The sequence below is a fragment of the Lissotriton vulgaris genome, chromosome 8, assembly GCF_964263255.1.
Source record: "Lissotriton vulgaris chromosome 8, aLisVul1.2, whole genome shotgun sequence".
Taxonomy (NCBI): domain Eukaryota; kingdom Metazoa; phylum Chordata; class Amphibia; order Caudata; family Salamandridae; genus Lissotriton; species Lissotriton vulgaris.
In genome coordinates, this window is record NC_141696.1 from 188,572,137 (window position 1) to 188,593,516 (window position 21,380).

The 21,380-nt window shown below is 45.2% G+C and overlaps 1 protein-coding gene across 1 annotated transcript in view; it reads left to right on the forward strand.

The window, feature by feature from the left end:
• The window catches only part of ANKRD42 (ankyrin repeat domain 42), a 428,468-nt gene that overhangs the window by 341,442 nt on the left and 65,646 nt on the right, over nt 1-21,380 (forward strand). The window contains exon 9 of the mRNA XM_086933250.1: nt 1,805-1,974. Coding sequence (XP_086789376.1) covers nt 1,805-1,974 — 170 coding nt within the window. The remainder of the gene's footprint in view (nt 1-1,804; nt 1,975-21,380) is intronic.

Below are 21,380 nucleotides of genomic sequence, written 5' to 3' on the forward strand. Positions count from 1 at the left end.
CGCAGTATCGAGAACAGAGGTAAGCGCGGAGCAGGTCTTCACAAGGACCCTAGCCAGAGCCGGAATGTCGATCTTTCTACCTTGGTTGTTACAGACCGGTATTGACGCGAGCGGCAGCCTCCCTATTGGCCAGGAAAATTGTACCAGATGATGATCAGACGAGGTCACCTGAAGGGGGTCATCTACTGACAAGGCGAAGTTAGAACACACCAAGTCAATTATGTGTCCTCCTTGGTGAGAGGGTGACTTTACCCACTGAGTAAGGTGGGCCAAATCTAACAGGTCTGTGATCTCCCTAGCGCCTGCAGATTCCATGTAGTCTAAATGGATATTAAAATGACCTAAAAGAAGGAAGTTAGAGAAGCTGAGGGAGCGAGGGATGATAACATCGCCCAAGGTCCTCAAAAAGGCACCCGGTGGGCCAGGGGGCCGATAGAGCAGAGTTTAGAATGGGGCGAAATAACGATAGAAAAATCCATCGCCTCCACTTCCATTAAGCCCACAGTGGTCTCAAATGAGAGGGCCCACGTCCCCCTATACACCACAGCAATCCCCCCTCCTCTCCCTGACACACGGCGATTTTAAAACCCGTAGGATTAGCAAGCTTAACCACTTGTGCACAAGCTTCCTGAAGCCAGGTTTCCGTAATAAATGAAAGGTCTAAGAGGTCATCTGAGAGAATTTCGTATATATCCGACGCATGTTTAACCATAGAACATGCGTTAATAAGAGCCGCCCTAACTCTGTTTTCCTTCTCATTACAGAAGGTAGTAGCTGGTGCCCCCAGCTGGAAGCGGAACTGGCATGAAGGACATGTTCGGTGTAAACATTGAAGGACCCCCCATTTCTCCCCCCACCACACCTTGCCTTACCCAAAGCCGGCAGTTCCCCTCTACTGAAAGACCTCCTAGCACCAATCTCCTCTGACGCTGATCCGGCAGCATGGCTGGTGCTGGTCGCCCCCGGGATGCTGACGGGCTTGCCTTTGGCGCGCCCGCTGCACGCGTCCGCTGCGCGACCGCAGCATCCGGTGTTAAATAGGAAGTTAAGGCTGGGGGAGGAGCATCCACTAGAGCGCTGACCTGCCCGCAGGCCCTCTCTAACAGACGGACACCACAGAGCAAAAAGACCCAGGTAGCAGCAACTAGCGAAAACCCTTCTGTGTTTAAAAAAAAGCAGCAATGCAAATGAAGTTTACAAAGTTTAAAAAATCACATCAAAGAACGCCCCCCAAACACGGCAGCAACATCGAGGCAACACTATTACTGGTGCGCGACCGCAGCATCCAGTGTTAAATAGGAAGTTAAGGCTGGGGGAGGAGCAACCACTAGAGTGCTGACCTGCTCCCGGGCCCGCTCTAACAGATGGACACCAGGGAGCAAAAAGACCCAGGTTGCGGCAACTAGCGAAAACCCTTCTTTTTTAAAAAAAAAAGCAGCAATGCAAAGGGAGTTTACAAAGTTTAAAAAATTAACATCAAAGAATGCCCCCCACACACGGCAGCAATATCGAGGCAACACTATTACCAGATGCTTAATCAACCACGAAAACAATTCTCCGGGCTTGGCTTAAATTTCTGGTCAAAATTTAATTGTCAGTGTACATTGAAAACCTGACTGATTCCATACTTTGAATGTGAAAACATATGGTACATTAGAGAAAGATGGACCTTGACAACGTTGTCTCTTGGGTTTCCCTGGTGCCCCACTTCTCCCAACCTCTTCTCATCCATCTTTCTATGATATGATCCTATATAAAGATTGTATTTATGACTTACTGACAAAATATAAATTATGTGTTGCAGGTTTGCTCAGCTGGCAGCAGTGAAGCTCCTAGGAGGATCTCTGGAAGATGATTCAGACGAAGAGTTAGATGAAGATGATCCAAGCTTTTTCTACAGACATGGAGTAGAAGGGAGTACTGATCACCAGGATGACTTAAACTTGACTGCTGAGGAAAAAAAAGAGGCTCGAGGTATGCGTGTATTACTTTCAAGAGTTTTATATCTTTTAACATGTTTGACAATAGTTTTATCGTGGTTAATACCCATTCTTTAGTATTGGCTCCTCATTAAAGTCACAGGTTTGTTTTCATATCGACTACCACTACGGAAAGAATTTGAACAATTTAGTGGTTTTTGTATGAGAGAGGCAATGTTCATTTCCTTCAGTGGAGCCACTGCTCAGGCAGATCAACTGAAGGCCCAGAGGCCCTGTCTGCCTGGCAGTGATGTCTACACTTGGCAGGTGTGCCAGGGAAGGAGAAGCCAGGGCCACTGCTAACTAGGTGGTCCTTCAGGCCTCCCACCTGGATCTAAATGAGGCCCCCCAAATAATTTGGTAGAAGGGCACTACCATTGACACATGATTTCTCATCTCTCCTCCCTCTTGGCTGCAGAGAATATTGTTATCTCATATCATGCCCCTAGGCACAAACCAAGAGAGCTTTGGGATCATTTCAGCAAAGATTGTATGCGGCAGGAAAGGCTTGGTGGAGGGGAAGGAGGATCGTTTGAAGGGAGAAAGGTATGCTGCATTGCAGCTTTTTAAAGGTTAAATATGCGTGACATCTTACTTATGAAAATGCTACTCCTGGAGGGTGTACCTGCAGTATTGAGGCCTTCAAAATGTGGAGTATATGCTCACTCCAATCAGGTATCAAGTTGAATGGTGAGATGCTGTTGTGATCCCACTCACCTGAAAACCAGGAGCCGCAGAAACAGAGATAGTACCCCCTCTCTTCTCCAGCAGCAAGGGCGATTTGTCCCAAGGGGAAAGGAAGTAAACAGGAAAAGGAAACAATACGTTTGGGAGAAGTCGTCAGCACAGCAGGGCCACAGGACTCCCTTTGGGAGGACTAGGACACGGGATGGGGTCGGCCTCTGTTTGTTTGAACTTCAGTTACCGCCACACTCTAGAAAACACAACCACACAAGAAACAGGTAAGTGTCAGGAAACCATACAACATAGGAGAGCTCAGTTTCAATCTCTGATAACCCTCCCCTTTTTCCCTCATTTCTATAATACTACTCACCACATTCAGAAGAGGAAAACACAACCACCAAGAATGCATCCAAGGAAGGTAAATGATGAAAATGGGTGAATATCCCTATTCCAAGACATAGGGGGCAGGTGCCCAGTGGTAGCAGCAAAGAAAAAGGTATGTGTACTGAGGGAGTGAAGAAAAAACCTTGGGTTGGTCCCCAATAGAAAGTAAGCCGATAAGTTCAATAGGACATTGCACTGACCCAAATATGCTACCAAAAAAAAAGCACATATGGTATTAAGAAGGATTGCAATCAGGTAGGGACGATTCAAAAGTGTGTAGAAAGGATGAAGATTATCCCAGAGTCAAGTACTCTAACCTGTTCTCTGAGGATCCAAGGAGAGACATCCGATGCGTGTGTGGCGGACTGCTGAGCACATGTGCATGATGATGAGGAACTGCACCCACAGTTCCCGAAGGAAACGAAAAGGATGCATGCACGGCAGAATGGTGAGCACCTTAGTACTCCAAAGGAAGAACTGCTCCCACAGCTCCAATAACGAGGGGGTGTGTGCGGCGGAATGCCGAACACACAAGCAAATTAAAGGAGCAACCGCTCCAGCAGTCCTCAACCAACAGAGAGGTGAGCACGGGGGAATGCCGGCCATCGAAAACACAAGGGCAAAGCAAAAATCCTTCTCCCACAATCCGGTAGTAGAAACTCAAAGCCAAGCACCTTGGAAACGGCTAACAGACCTTAATATAGGCGCCCGTCAATGTCACATGGGGCGTATTCCAAAATCGGTTCGCCATACTCTCGCAAGAGTACGTGATAAAAAATTGAGAACAGGCAGGAAAGAGAAGACAAGTGCCGAAAGACGACACCAAAAAGAAAAGGGTAGGTATGCCAGTCGCACCGGGTCTAGAAGTGCCCCACAGAGTAAGGAGGAATCACAAGAGAGCACTAGAGACTCACCAATAGTTATGTCCCCTGTCAGCCCCTTGGACATGCAGTCCTGGTGGTAACAGAAGCCAAGTTGATCCAATCCAACAGACCTGGCATACATCTAAGAAATGAGCAGATTTCAAATCTTAAAGTGTGATTAAGCTGATAAATTGGCAACCTGTCAGGTCCTTCAGTTTCCTTATCCAGGTAAGAGATCTTCATGTTCCAAGCTTTAGTTTTCATCCTGTAAACATGTCTTTGAACTTCTCCATTAAGAGATCTTCACTGATATTCATGAACACAGAATATCCCTACCTATGTGCAAAATGAGAGAACACTTTTAACAGGATGTCTGTAGGGTAAAAATGTTCCATCCTTTCCATCTATAGTGTCTTCTGGTATCTGGAAATCTATTAGGGCATTTAGCATTTTCTGAAAATGGTAGGTAGTTTTTCCATCCAGTTTCAGACAGCATGTCTGTCCTTGAGTTGCTCCCTTCAGATAAAGGTCTCTAGGTTGAACTACAACATTTCCGACTTTATCTGGAGGCATTATCACCCCTGTATCTTCCATTCCCAGATTTCTCAATGCTCGGGCCTTCTGAGTAATAAAGACGGATTGATGTTTAGACCTAACTAAAAAGGCTTCTATAAACATGGTGAGCCAATTATGCCAAATGGAGTCTTAAAAAGTCCACATAAAGCTATCCTCACCTGTGGGCAAAATGTAGACATAGTAAGTAAGTACATTTCTTTATTGTATATAGTTAATTAAAACCTTTACAATATTGTTCGTATAAAAGAAGCAACTTGTACTTTAAAATTAAAGTATACAAACTAAAGATAAATTAAAATAGAGAAACTTTCTAAAATGTCTGTGTACATAGTGATTTTTCAGTTGTATTTGCACTTCGCACAGTCACATTCGTAGACATGTAGAAATAGTCAAAAGGCCACATTCAGCTTTCCCATACTCAGTTCAACCAATCCTCAAGAGAAAAATCCACATCCAATATAGATTCAGAGTTATTCATGTCATGTTCTAAATCATGGGTACTCACAAACTTTCTCTCGGGGGCCAAATTTACAGTGTGGTTTGTGTCCGATGGCCGCATCGGTGGGGGCGGGGTCAGTTGGGGAGGGAGCGTGGCTAGAGCAACAAAATAAAAACTGTACTGTGACCATGAGGTTGATCACAGGTCCCTGCAGCGGACGCCTTCGTCCACTGAGCCACCAGGACCCGGCATACACACATCTCTCTCTCTCTCGTTCTTTCTCTCTCTCTCTCTCTCTCTCTCTCTCTCTCTCTCTTGGTTTCCCTCTCCCTCACTCTGTTTCCCTCTCCCTCACTCTGTTTCCCTCACTTTGTCTCCATCTCTCTCCTTCCCTCTCCATCCTTCTCTCTGTCTCCCTCTCTCTCCTTCCTCTCTCTCACTCTGAGGTCTCCCTCCCTCACTCTGAGGTCTTCTTCCCTCACCCTGTCTCCCTCACTCTGTCTCCCTCACTCTGTCTCCCTCACTCTGTCTCCCTCACTCTGTCTCCCTCACTCTGTCTCCCTCACTCTGTCTCCCTCACTCTGTCTCCCTCACTCTGTCTCCCTCACTCTGTTTCCCTCACTCTGTTTCCCTCACTCTGTCTCCATCTCTCTCCTTCCCTCTCCATCCTTCTCTCTGTCTCCCTCTCTCTCCTTCCTCTCTCTCACTCTGAGGTCTCCCTCCCTCACTCTGAGGTCTTCCTCCCTCACTCGGTCTTCCTCCCGCACTCTGTCTCCCTCATTCTGTCTCCCTCTCTCTGTCTCCCTCACTCTGTCTCCTTCTCTCTCTCTCTCTGCTTCCCTCTGTCTCCCTCTCTCTCCTCCCCTCCCCTCCCTCCCTCTCCCTCCCTTTCCCTCCCTCCCTTTCCCTCCGTCCCTCTGTCTCCCTCCCTTTCCCTCCCTCTGTCTCCCTCCCTCCCCCTCCCTCCCTATGTCTCCCTCACTCTGAGCTCTCCCTCACTCTCCTTCTCTCTGTCTCCCTCCCTCTGAGGTCTCCCTCTCTCCTTCCCTCTCCCTCACTCTGAGGTCTCCCTCTCTCTCCTTCCCTCTCCCTCACTCTGAGGTCTCCCTCTCTCTCCTCCCCTCTCCCTCACTCTGAGGTCTCCGTCACTCTGAGGTCTCCCTCTCTCTCCTTCCCTCTCCCTCACTCTGAGGTCTCCCTCTCTCCCTTCCCTCTGCCTCACTCTGAGGTCTCTCTCGCTGAGGTCTCCATCTCTCTCCTTCCCTCTCCTTCACTCTGAGGTCTCCCTCACTCTGTCTCCCTCTCGCTGTCTCTCTCCCTCTCCCTTTCTCTGTCTCCCTCCCCCTTTCTTCCTCTCCCTCCCTCCCTCTCCGTCCCTCCCTCTCCCTCAGTCTCCCTTTCCCTCCCTCGGTCTCCCTCTCCCTCCCTTTCCCTCGGTCCCCCTCTCCCTCCCTCCCTTTCCCTCCCTTTCCCTCCCTCCCTCCCTCTCCCTCCCTCCCTTTCCCTCCCTCCCTCTGTCTCCCTCCCTCTCCCTCCCTCCCCCTTTCTCCCTCCCTCTCCCTCTGTCTCCCTCTCCCACCCTTTTCCTCCCTCTGTATCCCTCTCTCCTTCTCCCTCTCCCTCTCCGTCTCCCTCCCTCCATTTCCCACCCTCTGTCTCCCTCCCTTTCCCTCCCTCCCTCCATCTCCCTCTGTCTCCCTCCCTCTCCCTGTGGTAAATATTTAATTTACCGTCTTAATTTCTATGCAGGTAAGTACTTAATCAATAATAACTCAATCGGAAAGAAAAAAACAGAGTCCGTGGTGTTAGAGTTCTTAGGGGTTTTATTCCTTAAAAAGGAATCGTTCTAGAACTGGATATCATGTTCCTGCAACCACAGGGGTTCAGGAAGGGATAGAGCAATATTTTATTGACAATACATAGCTTATATACTTGAGTTACATTATAGACACCAATGCAAGAGGCGTAACAGCTGAGAGAAACAAGATAACAGCATGATAACAGTGTCCACGTGTTAGCAATACGTAATTAGAAGGCGTGAACTGGGCGTGAACATGGAGGCGTGTGCTAGAAAACGTCACAAGTAGGTGGCAACAAAGCAGAAATCTTGTAATGTCAGCAGAAATCAGAGGCATGGATGCGCGCGCAGCTGCATGACGTATGATTGACGTGAAACAGACGGGTGCAGGGGACTTGACATTTACACTGGCGGAAAGAGACAGAAGTCTGGCATGTCAGATCAACTCGTACTTCTATCATATCTGATATCTGATGTTTGGGAACCATACTATCTAGAGGGAAAGGTCTCTGGGGCAGAAGCTACTCTATACTGACTGTGAGTGCGTGTATAAGCGCCTGAGTGTCTGCATGAGATGCGTGGGGCATGGGCCTTCCATGGAAACAGAGGCTATGAATTACTTGCATAGAGACAGCGTGGCCGGGCCCTTCGACCTGCAGCTGGGAGAATGTTTACTTAAACTAGTAGGCAGGAATGTATTTTCGAGGAGCGGAACAGATAACTTCGAAGGTTGAATACAGTCTTGGCAGGCAGCAGGCTGAGCTAAGCGCCATGGGCTGCACAGGGAGTAAGGCAGAGTTCACAGATACAGGTGGGGGCTGTGACTTCGGAGCGTTTCAGGAGGCTTGAGGCCTGGACTTGCATCTGGGCCTTGCGGAGCCTTAGAAACGGGTGCAATTTGACCATACATGCACCATATAAAGACGTTGGCATGGCATACTTAGGAACTGAATTATCGATCCATTCATGGTGGATCTGAAAGAGGACATGTTAACGGTGGACGCAAATGTATTTGCGTCTTCATAGCTGGCACAGGAGGGAAGTTACATGTATTTTAACTGACACATGGAGACGGTGGGGTACACGCTAGGGAACATTACTTGACCATAAAATTTATATTTCCTCATTCCCTCCTTGTTCCCTACGGACCCTTCATGATATATCGATTCTCATAAACCGATCGGTCTGTTCTTGTAACATCATTTGTTCTTCTTTCTTCTTTTTGCGTTTTAAGTGAAAACTGGAATGTTCAATACATGAAGTGACGCACAGGCCACAAATCGCTGGCCCACACTGTAGGCACAGGCAGCAACTGAATACTATGGCAAGGGCAATGCCCAGGAAGGATAGGAGCTTCCATCCCCAAGCGGTTAACGTTGTCCAGAACCAACCGGACCAAGTCCAGGTGCCTGGATTCTGATGTATCAGATTTGCAATTTTATGAAGACGTGTAATAGCTTGATATACTGTAGGCGCGTTTTCTGGAATGAAAATACAGCAACTTGACCCGATGACCTTACAAGCTCCGCCTCTGTCTGCCAAGATGACGTCAATAACAAGACGATTCTGAAGAACAACAATCCGCATAGCGGACTGCTCCTCTGTTAAGTTACCTAGGGCGGAGGCAGTTTCATTCACTACAGCTTCAAGTGTTCTAGTTAATCTGCGAATTAGTTTACTATTTTGGACGGGACCTATGAAGAAAAAGAAACCTTTATTGAAATCTGTGTATTGCTCCCATGCCGTTTCAGTATAGTCGACAATCGGGAGATCTCTTCGGAGTCTATTCTTTACTAGATTTGTATTTCTGTGATAGTCAGGAGGAGCTAGGAAAACAGGTGGCAGAAGGAATGCAATGTAACAGGTACCATCCCAATCTGGAGGTAAGCGTATGTATGCGGTATGACCACAAACAAAGTAGGAATGACGGGTAGCTCTAAAAAAAGATTTGCCTTGATCACTGAATTCGACCACAGTAGTACATTTACTATGACCTAAGTGTACGGAACCTTTCTTACTGACACATAATTCACCAGTGACTGGTAATACTGACATAGCAGAGGGAACTGGTGCAGTTTCAGATTCAACAGTGAGAATCATAAGGTTAATTGTATAATTACCTAATCCATATACTTCATTTTCTAGATCAGTTCCTATTCTAATGGGAAGTCCCTTCTTGTCAGGATAACAGGCTTTAAGCAGAACTAAGTTCAAGTTTCCCCAAACCCAGCTCCCTTTAAAAACAGCAATATCAGGATCTACGGAATTTATTATTCTAAACCAGGCTCCACAGGAACCATTGTGAGTAAACGGGTACGGAAAGAGGGGCAGAACTCCCTTGTATTTCTGGTAGGGAGGGAGTCGGCCACATATCCAACAGTTTGTAGCATTGTTAGTCTGATGGGAGTGATGTAACATACTAATGAATGTGTTGTTGCGCAGCGCAAGTCTGTAAGATAGTTCATGGGGAGGTAATTTACTAAAAGAATGTTCAGCAGTGACATTGTAAGCAGATTGTTCACGCTTGAAAATAGGACAATATATAGAAAGCAGTATACTTGCAACAATAATCAGAAGACTTAGAAAAAACATAATTAATAATGTCACTATACAGTGACTACGTAGTGATTTACAATATGCATGTTTCTTGAATTGTTTCTCTCTCTCTCTATCTCGATCTAGGGGATACATGTCAGAAACTATTTAACCGATTCACCTAGGGGAGGACTTAAACAATTAAACTGTCTGACTTGCTAGATCGGAGTTTTAATCTATACTCCTCTTGGGGAGTTGTCTCTTGTTTCGAAACTTTAAAGTCACTAGGTTCGATACAGTCTTTGGAAGGGGTGGACAAGTCTTTCCCTGGCATTAGTTCATTGCATTTTTTCACATGACTTGTGTGGATCCACCCCTTTCTGCCTTCGATCTTTATAGCGGTCCTCGTGGTGAGAAGGACGGTCTTCGGCTCTTTCCAGCGGGGCTCCAGCGGACTTTTCCTGTCAAAGTTCCTAATCAGGACCATATCGCCGGGACGGACATCGTGCGGCTTTACATCAGTGTTGTCAGGGAAGGCTGCGGCAACCTGTGAACGACATGATTGGAGTGCAGACATCAAGGAGGCAAGGTAATCTGTCAGCATATTACAGTCAACATCGGTAATTTTCTTCGGTATGGGCGTCCCCCACATATTCGGTGGCCTGCCAAAGACCACTTCATACGGGGATAGTCCTGATCGCGAGTGGGCGACCATCCTCATATAGAATAATGCAACTGGCAGGGCGACTATCCAGTCGACCCCTTTTTCTTTACAAACTTTAGCAAGACGTGTCTTTAATGTCTGGTTATGCCTCTCTACAAGGCCTGCGGCTTCGGGATGTCGGACACAATGGAATTTCCACTGATATCCTAGCAGCAAGGAAACCTGCTTCATTAATTCGGATGAGAATGGCTGTCCGTTATCTGAGTACACGACACGAGGCAAGCCGTATCGTGGGAAAAATTCTCGAACCAGCTGCCTGGCAGTGGTCGGAGCAGTATAATCTGGGACTGGATATGCTTCGGTCCAACGGGAAAGTGCACAAACAATTACGAGGACATATTTGAATCCTCGACAACGGTCCATCTGGATATAATCCATCTGGAGGACTTCAAAAGGGTGATCGGGAGGATGAAATCCACCTTGCTCTACTGGGACGCTTTTACCTGGATTGAACTGACAACAGATCATGCAAGTACGCACTTTCTGTTTTGCTGCTGTTCGTAAGTGTTTGTTATACCAGAGATTCTGTAAACTGTCTAACATCGCTTTCTCTCCTAGATGTGCTGGACTATGTGCTGTATTGATTATGACTTGAACCATAGAGTCGGGGAGAAACCATGTAGATTTTCCCTTCGTCATCCAACCTTGATCTGTCTGGATCCCTCCTAGTTCAGTCCATTTCTTTATTTCATCTGCAGTAGCATGTGTCTGAATATCGATTACAGCTAGTGTGGGATCCCTAACTGTCATACAATGTGTCGGTACTATTGTCTTTGTCACGTCAGTTGTCTGAGTGTGAGTCAATGCTGTATGTTTTGCTGTCTGGTCTGCCAGGTCGTTACCCTGGGAAACAGAATCGGTAACTTTAGTATGTGCCTTACACTTCATGACGGATATACCTGAAGGCAGATGTATTGCTTCTAACAGTGCTTGAATGAGGGGACCGTGCTGGATCTTGGCCCCATGAGAGGTCAGGAAACCTCGTTCTTGCCATAACACTCCGAAGTCGTGTACGACTCCGAAAGCATAACGTGAATCAGTGTATATGTTAACATTTCTGTTCTTGGCTAGTATACAGGCTCGGGTCAGAGCGATGAGCTCTGCCGCTTGAGCGGACAGTGTATCAATACGGTATGTTTCTTTTACTTCGGTTTCAGTGGTCACGGCATACGCGGCCACTAACTCTCCTGTACTTGTTCTCATACATGAACCATCCACATAAAGTGTCAGGTCTGGATTTGTCAATGGAACATCGGTTAAGTCTCGTCTGGGCTTTGTTACCGCATTAATGATCTCTATACAATCATGCGGGGCTGGATCTGTCATAATTGAAGGTAACAATGTTGCGGGGTTCAGAATACTGCAGCGTCTGATTTCTATGTGTGGCTGGAATAGTGTTAATTCATAACCTGTCAGTCGTGCTATAGTTAAGTGTTGAGTTTGGGTTCTGTTTAAAAGAACCTCTACAGAATGTGGAACTTGTACTGTTAATTGATGTCCTAAAACAATTGAGTCGCTCTGTCTGATTGCTAATGCTGTTGCTGCTACTGACTTCAAGCACGCAGGGAGTGCCTGGGCTACTGAATCCAATGTACTTGAAAAATAAGCGCAAGGCTTATGTGAACCTGCTTGATCTTGAGTGAGGACAGACAACGCTGTACCATCACGTTCTGTAACAAAAAGTGTAAAAGGTTTGCTGTAACAGGGTGTCGCTAAAACTGGTGCTTGACATAAAGCTTTCTTTAATTCTTCAAAGGCTTGCGTATGTTCCTGAGTCCAAGGAAGGACAGTCGAAGTCGCTGCCTCCTGTGTTGTCAACTGAATGAGTGGTTTAGCTAGAAATGCATACTGAGGAATCCATTGTCTACAGTACGAGGTGAGGCCTATAAAGGCCCGCACTTCCTTTTGTGTCTGGGGTTGTGGCATATTTATAATTAACTGAATGCGATCAGGAGTGAGCTGTCTCCCCACTTTGGACAGCAAGTGACCCAAGTACACAACTTGCTGAACACAGAATTGTAGCTTCGAAGGAGACACCTTGTGTCCCTTGTCGGCCAAGAAATGTAAAAGTGTCAGTGATGCTTGCTCACATTCGGGCTCACTTCGTGCGGTGATCAGTAGATCATCGACGTATTGCAGTAAAGCGGTATTAACTGGCATTTGAATACAATCTAGTTGTCTTTTCAGTGCTTGACTATAGATGCTGGGGCTTTCTGTGAATCCTTGAGGTGCGCGTGAAAATTTGAAACTTCGTCCATTTAAACTGAATCCGAAGAGGTATTGGCTCTCTGGATCAATAGGCACACTGAAGAAGGCGTTCTTGAGGTCAATTACAGTAAAGAACGTTGCTTCTGAATCAATAGCAGTCAATAGGGAAGAGATGTTGGGAACCACAGGGTACTGTGGGACGATACATTTATTCAGTTCTCGTAAATCAATCACCAGCCGATATACTGGTGGAGCATTGGGATCAGTACGTTTAAGAATCGGAATGATAGGGGAATTGCAGATATTGGAGTCGGTCTCTACGACCACTCCTTGGGCAATGAGCTCTTCAATGATTTTCAGTAAAGCCACTACAGCATCGGGCGGTAACTTGTATTGTCTGATTCTCGGTAAAACAACACCTTGTTTCAGTGTAACACGGTATGGGGTAATGTGCATGCAGCCTACATCGGTTGGGCCTTGTGCCCACAGGTGGTCTGGTACATTTTTCAATCTGACATCAAACTCTCGTAATACATAGTGACCCTTAAAGTCACGCAAGAAAAGTCTAACTCCTTCCGGAGAACAACATATCACTGCTCCTAGAGCCTTCAATGTCTTTATTCCTAACAGATTTTCCGGACATGATTTTGTAAGTAATAGGTCTGTAACACGTGATAATGTACCCACAGCCAGGGGAACTGGTTCTGATACTTCATTTACAATAGGCTGTCCTGAAAAACCAAGGGAAACATTCTGTGAGCCTGAGAGGGGTGCCCCTGGGACTTCGTCATGGCTGATTGTTGTGCGGCTTGCCCCTGTGTCAATTAAAAACTTTCTGTCTTTTCCCAATACTTGACTGTGTACATAAGGACCCTCTTGATCTACAGGAATCTCAATAAGAGGCAAGCCAACTTCCCTCTCTAGGCTGTTTCATGTGTATCGTGGATAATCGGGGTAAGCAGATTGGGCATACTGGTACATTTGTTGTGAAACTTGCTGAGTCGCGGCAATGGGCTGTGGCTGTGGTACCGCTGCGGTCTGTGCTGTATGAGCTGAAACATGCGTAGGCTGTGTATTCTGCGAAGTCTGTTGCTGGACCTGGTCTTGTTTAGGTGGGTGCGGTCTTTCCTTAGTTTTACCTGTTGCTATATTATGTTGCAGGACTGGACATTCATGTACATAGTGACCTGGCTTCTTGCAATAGTTGCATGTCCCTTTAACGGGAGCTGCTGAATTTCCTGTCTGGGCCGTACCCTTTCTTTGGCCGTCGGCTGGGACCGACTGGGCCACTAACATTTTCATTTTCGTGTCTTTCATACGTTTCTGTTCATGATCCTGTTCTTCCCTAATTCTGTTCTGATGGTATTGTAACATTTGTAACATCTGTGATGGCGTATTTGCTTGCCATGTACTCTCAACCTTGTATACACGATTTTTAACTGCTATCAGGGAATTTTCTACTAACTTTGATACAAAAAGGTGCGGGTACGACTCGCTACTTGGTTTAAGACCACTATTAATAATGAAACATTTCTCGAATCTTGAATAGAAGTCACTAGTATCTTCATCTGGTTTCTGTTTACAGGCTGAGATTGCATCCCAGTCTTCCTTTCTAGTTGTCAGTAATCTTGGCAGAACTTGTACTATTAAACCTGGTAATGCTTTAGTTTTCTCCCCAAGGCCTAGCCCTGGGGTACGCTTTTCTTCCTCGTCTTCTATTTCTGCCCATACAATCTTTTTGTCTCCCACCTCCCATTCTTTTTCATTGAGTTTCTCGTAGATGCCCGTGGGCAGCAGTACCTTTAACATTTTCATAATATCTTCATATGTGTAATCCCCCATCAGTAACATGTCTTTAAGTTCTCTGTGAAAACCTGCAGGGTCTTTATCGTGGCAGGGTACTAGCTTTTTCATTTCCAATAATTCTAACTTGGTCAGAGGTGTGTGTACATACACACGTTTCAGATGATTATCGGTACCCATAACTGGATGTACTTCTCGTAAAGGGTTCTGGCTTTCAATACCATGTAGACGTTCCATATGATACATTTTTCTTTCTGGGGGTGGGGCGGAAACATATTGTGAACCTAAAAAGGTATTATATCTGTGTCGTTGTTCTAGAATTATTTGTATTAACTTGGTACTCAAACCTCTCCATCTATCCATGAGTAGCGCTTCTAATGTATCGTGTAAGGGACCTGGATCAGAATGTTGGTTTCTGTATAACGTGAGGAGGTGCTGAATCATGTATACACCTGCTAATTTCTGTTCATCTGGAGATAGGTTCAGAAAAGTCTGTGCTACTGTGTCATCTTTGTATATGTTCGGATTGTCAGCCCATAATACTGCTGACCGGGCTAGTTCTTGTTCATCCATAGAATTGAGTACATGGTACCCCATTCGTTCTCGAAGCATTTTATCAGTCTCTTGGAACTGATGTTCAGGAGAATTCGGTTTTGATATGCCAGAGAGAAAAACTCTCTTGCTTTCTGGACGGATGCCTTTCCTAAGATAAGTTCCCTTACCTACATACGCTATCGTATCTGTAGTCTTTTCTGATTCTTCAGGTTCTTCCTCCTCCTCGGAGGAGGTTTTCTCTTTTTCTCTTTCATGTATTTCTATTACCTTTTTCCTTATTATCTTGTACATACTGGCTATGCAACCCCCTTTGTCATGTTTTCCTTCGGATATATTTTTACCCCACTTATTTAGTGCTTCCATTTCATCCTGATCTGTCTCAGGCCTGTCTCGTTCTCTTATTAGGCAATTTATGAAAAAACGTAATATATGTGCTTGAGTGTCAACCTTCTGATGGGCCATGGCCTCCTTAATACTGTCAGGGTCTTCCCCAGTCTGGACAAAATGATATATTCTATCTAAGTGCTCTTTCATTCCTGAGAAAATACTAGGTAATCTGTAGCTTGTCGCAATCGTAGTGATGCTATCAACATTCTATCGTCTTTACCGGGTACTGGATCGTATCTGCAAACTGGAAGCGGTTCTTTGAGTATGTCGAGACGGGGTGATTGGAACGTAATAGAGTTCTGTATATCTCTAAGCTGTAATCTGTGTGTTGGTGGCGGGGTCTGGTAACCCCCGGTCGCACCTCCTGAAGCGGAAGCTTGGACATTATCTCTCTGTGGTGTCTGTATGTGTACTTGAACTTGTCTTTTAGTAGGATCAGGTTGAAGTGGTTTCGGTATATCAATCTTAGGTGCGGGAAGTGGTGGAGGTGCCGGAATGCCAGGCTGTCGGACGGGATAACCTGATTGCAGTAACGGCGGGATATGGTCTGGAGGCGGGTTGCCATCTCCGTCACCGTCAGTAGGCGGGACGCGGGCACGTGGATTGGTGTAAGCGGGTGCTACATCCTCTAGATAGGAATTCAGAAATATGTCTTTAGTAGTTCTATGATTTACTTTAGTTGGAACCAGTGGTGGCGGCAGATTTTTCGGTATTCCTGAAGTGGCCTCAGGCGAACCCTCGGCCACTAAATACATGTTATTTACAAGATTGTTTCGTGCGCGGTCTACTTGTTCTGCTTTTACTCGGATTCCTTCATTAACTAATTCATTTTCTTGGGCCTTATCTGATTCTTTAAGTCTGTCTTCTTTACGGAGTGCTTTTTCAGCACGCTTATGCGATTCCTTACGCCAAAATTCTATGGCGTCTTTCTGAGATTGTCTGGCTTTCTTTTTCCATAGTGCTTCTTCTACCTTCATGATGCACTCGGCATCCCATGTTCCGGTAACAGGCCATCTGTGTCTCTCGTCTAGATGCTTAGTATAATCGGCCCATAAATCTAGATACAATATGGCGTCTATGCCATGCTTGTGGTACATAAAATTTCCAGGAGTGTCCCTAGGGGGGATCGGAATTTCTTCTTCTAGTATCCCTTTCCTAGTTCCTATCTGCTTTAACTTGTTGAAAAACGGCATCTTGTTTACTTAATACTGAATGCTCAATCCTTGCTACTTAACACTGAATTCAGCTAGTTACACAAGAACACAATAATGCACATAAGAAAACAGTCACACTCATACCACGACATTAATCACATGGAAAACATTTAAGACATATATCTCTACCCTGGATAACTGATGTACTGCTAAACAGCACAGATACACTGTCTAAAACAGTGCAAAAACTTGAAAATAACTGATGTACTGCTAAACAGTACAGATACACTGCCTAAAACAGTGCAGACCGCATTTGTGTACCCAAACACGTCTTGATACGACCCAGCAATGGTACTCACCGGGAAGCACGGAAATCGGAAGGCCTCGGAAAACTCGACTGGACTGGACCGGCTTCGGAAAACTCGACTGGACTGGACTCGACTCGACACGTGGATACTTCGGAAAACTGGTGGGCCTCTTGACACCTCGGACCTTGCTTCTTTCGGCTAGGCTCTGGTCGGGATCCTCCGCACTCCTCACCGCCTCGTCTGGGTGCTGATCGCAGTCTTCGTCACCTCCGTGGGCCAGAGGGAGATACAGGAAATCCTGCCAGTACGCGTAGTTTCCGTCTAACTGATGGCAGGGGACAGAGTTTGCAATGCACCAACCGGCGCGTGGGGTGGGGGAGGGTCCCTATTCGGGCGCCAAAATAATGTGGTAAATATTTAATTTACCGTCTTAATTTCTATGCAGGTAAGTACTTAATCAATAATAACTCAATCGGAAAGAAAAAAACAGAGTCCGTGGTGTTAGAGTTCTTAGGGGTTTTATTCCTTAAAAAGGAATCGTTCTAGAACTGGATATCATGTTCCTGCAACCACAGGGGTTCAGGAAGGGATAGAGCAATATTTTATTGACAATACATAGCTTATATACTTGAGTTACATTATAGACACCAATGCAAGAGGCGTAACAGCTGAGAGAAACAAGATAACAGCATGATAACAGTGTCCACGTGTTAGCAATACGTAATTAGAAGGCGTGAACTGGGCGTGAACATGGAGGCGTGTGCTAGAAAACGTCACAAGTAGGTGGCAACAAAGCAGAAATCTTGTAATGTCAGCAGAAATCAGAGGCATGGATGCGCGCGCAGCTGCATGACGTATGATTGACGTGAAACAGACGGGTGCAGGGGACTTGACATTTACACTGGCGGAAAGAGACAGAAGTCTGGCATGTCAGATCAACTCGTACTTCTATCATATCTGATATCTGATGTTTGGGAACCATACTATCTAGAGGGAAAGGTCTCTGGGGCAGAAGCTACTCTATACTGACTGTGAGTGCGTGTATAAGCGCCTGAGTGTCTGCATGAGATGCGTGGGGCATGGGCCTTCCATGGAAACAGAGGCTATGAATTACTTGCATAGAGACAGCGTGGCCGGGCCCTTCGCCCTGCAGCTGGGAGAATGTTTACTTAAACTAGTAGGCAGGAATGTATTTTCGAGGAGCGGAACAGATAACTTTGAAGGTTGAATACAGTCTTGGCAGGCAGCAGGCTGAGCTAAGCGCCATGGGCTGCACAGGGAGTAAGGCAGAGTTCACAGATACAGGTGGGGGCTGTGACTTCGGAGCGTTTCAGGAGGCTTGAGGCCTGGACTTGCATCTGGGCCTTGCGGAGCCTTAGAAACGGGTGCAATTTGACCATACATGCACCATATAAAGACGTTGGCATGGCATACTTAGGAACTGAATTATCGATCCATTCATGGTGGATCTGAAAGAGGACATGTTAACGGTGGACGCAAATGTATTTGCGTCTTCATAGCTGGCACAGGAGGGAAGTTACATGTATTTTAACTGACACATGGAGACGGTGGGGTACACGCTAGGGAACATTACTTGACCATAAAATTTATATTTCCTCATCCCTCCCTCTCCATCCAGCTCCCTCCCTTTTCCTCCCTCTGTCTCCCTCCTTCCCTCTCCCTCTCCCTCCCCCTGTCTCCCTCCCTTTCCCTACCTCCCTCTCCCTCCTTCCGTCTCCCTCTCCCTCCCTCTGTCTCCCTCCCTTTCCCTACCTCCCTCTCCACCTGTCTCCCTCCCTTTCACTCCCTCCCTCTCCCTCCCTTTCCCTCCCTCCCTCTCCCTCTGTCGCCCTCCCTCTGTCACCCTCTGTCATCTCACCCTGCCTGTGTGTGCATGGGCTGAGACAGCTTCCGGGCACACTCACACACAGCTGCACCCGAGCACTTCACAGGTCTTTAAAAGACCATTCACAGGTTAATCTGCAGCCCCACTCTGACTATGGCGGGAATCGCCCAGCCCCCACAGAGCAGCAGAGTCTCTGAGTCGTGCTGCGCAGGGGTGTTTGCTGACACTCAAAAAAACACAGGTACAATGTCTGCAAGGTCTGCGGGTCGCCAGGGAAGGCTTGCCGGGCCATACTAGGAGTACCTGTGTTCTAAATCATAAAAAGCTCCTAAATTATCCAGGTTCCAAATTAATAACTCACTCTGTATTGTCTTTTCAGTAATAGCTCTCTAGTTTAGGTTAAGGCCTAGAGTTCTCGAAGGGAAGTTTGTGAGTGAATTATAATAAAACAAAAAGATTTTACTTTTCTTTCCTTCCTTTTTTTGGACCAGAATTTCTGCCTGGTTGAATCATCCCTGCAAACCTGAATTGCATTTCTTGTTAAAAAAAAAATTTGGAACCTTCCTGATGGTTTGTGGTTGAGCTTCGTTATTGGAGTTTTATCACGCATTATAGTTGTTTGTGCTGTCAACGTTTGGTTTTTACAAATAAAATCATATTTCTTATGAAATGTGTACAGTCTCCCACGTTCATAATCACTGATATCTCATTCAAACCTATTTCTTTACACTTATCTCATCTGGATATTTTTAAAGATGTTTATACGTTTTGTCATAAGCATCCTGATTTTCTGACATAAATGAATTTCTAGTCATTTAATTTAAGTGGTAAATTTGGTTTCATCAATGTGGATTTGTTTTTCTAATGTCTTCAGTAGTCACAATGAAAATAATTGCAAAACAATTTCCCAATCTTTGTGTAATGCACAGTAGAAGGAAAAATAGAAGGCGCAGTTCCCTAAGACTGCTGTTATCAATATAATTTGGAAAAAATCCTCTTCCAACCACTGAAAATTTCTTTGATTTAGTCTCTCCAATTGTGCTAACCTAATTTTTACATCATTTTATTCATCAGATTGGTCTTTACGTGTCAATGATACATTCATATGATGTTGTCATTTGATTTAGAATTAGGAAGTTGGTTTCTTGTTCCTAATTCTTATTGATAATGCTTTTGTCATTATAGTGTAATAAGTTGATGTCAGGTTTAGGGATAATACACCACATAAGAAACATAAGAGAGTCGGGAAATCTAGCACATGGAGGAGATAGAAAACAGGGTAGTGACGACTGCAATTATGGAGGACATTAGCTTCCAGGGCTGGGTCTGAAACACACTAATCCAGACAACTGAGGAACCTAAGTTGACTTCCAGATCAAAACGGGCAGAGCCTTTTAGGATGTCAGTGGATGCTGAAGACTGCGTCTGACAGCATCTGCAGTCTCAATACTTTTGCTTGGCGATCTAGTTCACACCATATATGCCATTCCCTCACTTTGTTGTTTTTCTCCTTTATAGGTTCCTTTGGTTTATTTCTCTGTATTCTTTGTATTGACCCTTCTTTATCTTGGACCGACTTTAGTATCCAACCCAGTTATAGTTTTTTCGGCAACTGCAAATTTATCCTGTGATTAGGCTTTGGTGACTACAACCCTGCTTTTTGGACATTGCTTTGAGTTTCCCACTTTATTTCGTTTGTTGACTACATTTCTACTTGCCGGCACAGGGTGTTCAGTCATTTTCAGTTCTCCAGTCATACTTGCACACTATCAAACTCCTCTTTCGTCACTCAAATACTCACTGTCTTCACTTTCATTTCTTGGCACTGAGTTGTAGCGTAACTCTGTAACACTGTGCTATCCAGTTCTCCAGAGATCCCAGTCCTGGTCTTCTACCAACCATCCTGCTGGCTTGCTATCTCACTCTCTGATCCCTCACTCCAACTTGCTCTTTTTGAAACAGGTGCTCCCTACTCTTCTGGAGTGTGCTACAGATAGTAGGATTCCTACACGAGAAGAAGGTGAGAATAACCTCACTATCATTTGAGCTACATTACAAAGGTTGTGACAGTTGATGATACAACTTTAGTGAAACAAGGCAACTATTTAATACGTTCTAGTCAATATATACAAAGTATAGAACTCCCGAGGATGAACTACATGTAATATTAGGAAATCTTCCTATTCTTTGTCCAGTGGTTTGAGTAGCACCTGGCTTAGTAAAAGGTCTGCCTTGTCTCCTTCTTCCCTTTTATACAAAGTGACAGTACCTGCAAAGCCAGGGCAAAACATATCTCAAAATTCCTTCTGTTTGCTTAACTAGGACAATGCAGCATTTGGATTGGCAGCTTACAATTCCCAGAATCAGGAGATGCTAAATAATATTTCTGCCTTTCTTCCTTAGAGCACTGCAGAAAAATGTTTTTTTTGGTCAGGTGACAACTCTGCAACAACTTCAGATTAATAAACATGTAGTACTGGCTTGTGCACATCTTTTATGCAGCACGATACCCACAATAACATGATGAATTTATGTGGTGAGAAAATGTTATCTTTGTCAGTTGTTTGAAAAGCATTAGCTAAATATTTGACCCTTTTAGTTCCTGCACCCAAATGTAGGAGTCTTTTCCACCTGCCCCCAGGTATTTTAATATTTCATACACAATTTACACAGCAGTACAAAAATACAATGATACCAGTAACTCACAAAGGGAAAGATAAAATAAAGATGAAAGACGGTTCCCTGAGCATTACAAATAATTTCTGTTATATAATCAAATTTCAAGTTGTCAGTCCATATATAATAATGATATCCAGTGTTAGTCCATAGTCTTTATTCTCATTTCTTGTGCTTTCAAGAAGACTTGTTTATACACAATTTGGTCCTTTAACGACACAGCCAACAGCCAACACGTGTTTCGTCTAAGTCACTAAGTTAGCAAAGGGAAAACAGAGGCTTACAGAAAATAAATAACTTTCACTGTAAGCCAAAATCAGGTCCTTCCTATTCTGTTGCTGCCATAGACTTTTCCAAAAAAGTCAAACAGCTTCTTCTTAGTGGTGCAAGGATCATCGATAATCTTTTTGGTGCATGTATCCAGGGAGGAGCGCATATTGCCCTTTTACCATCAGTGGAGG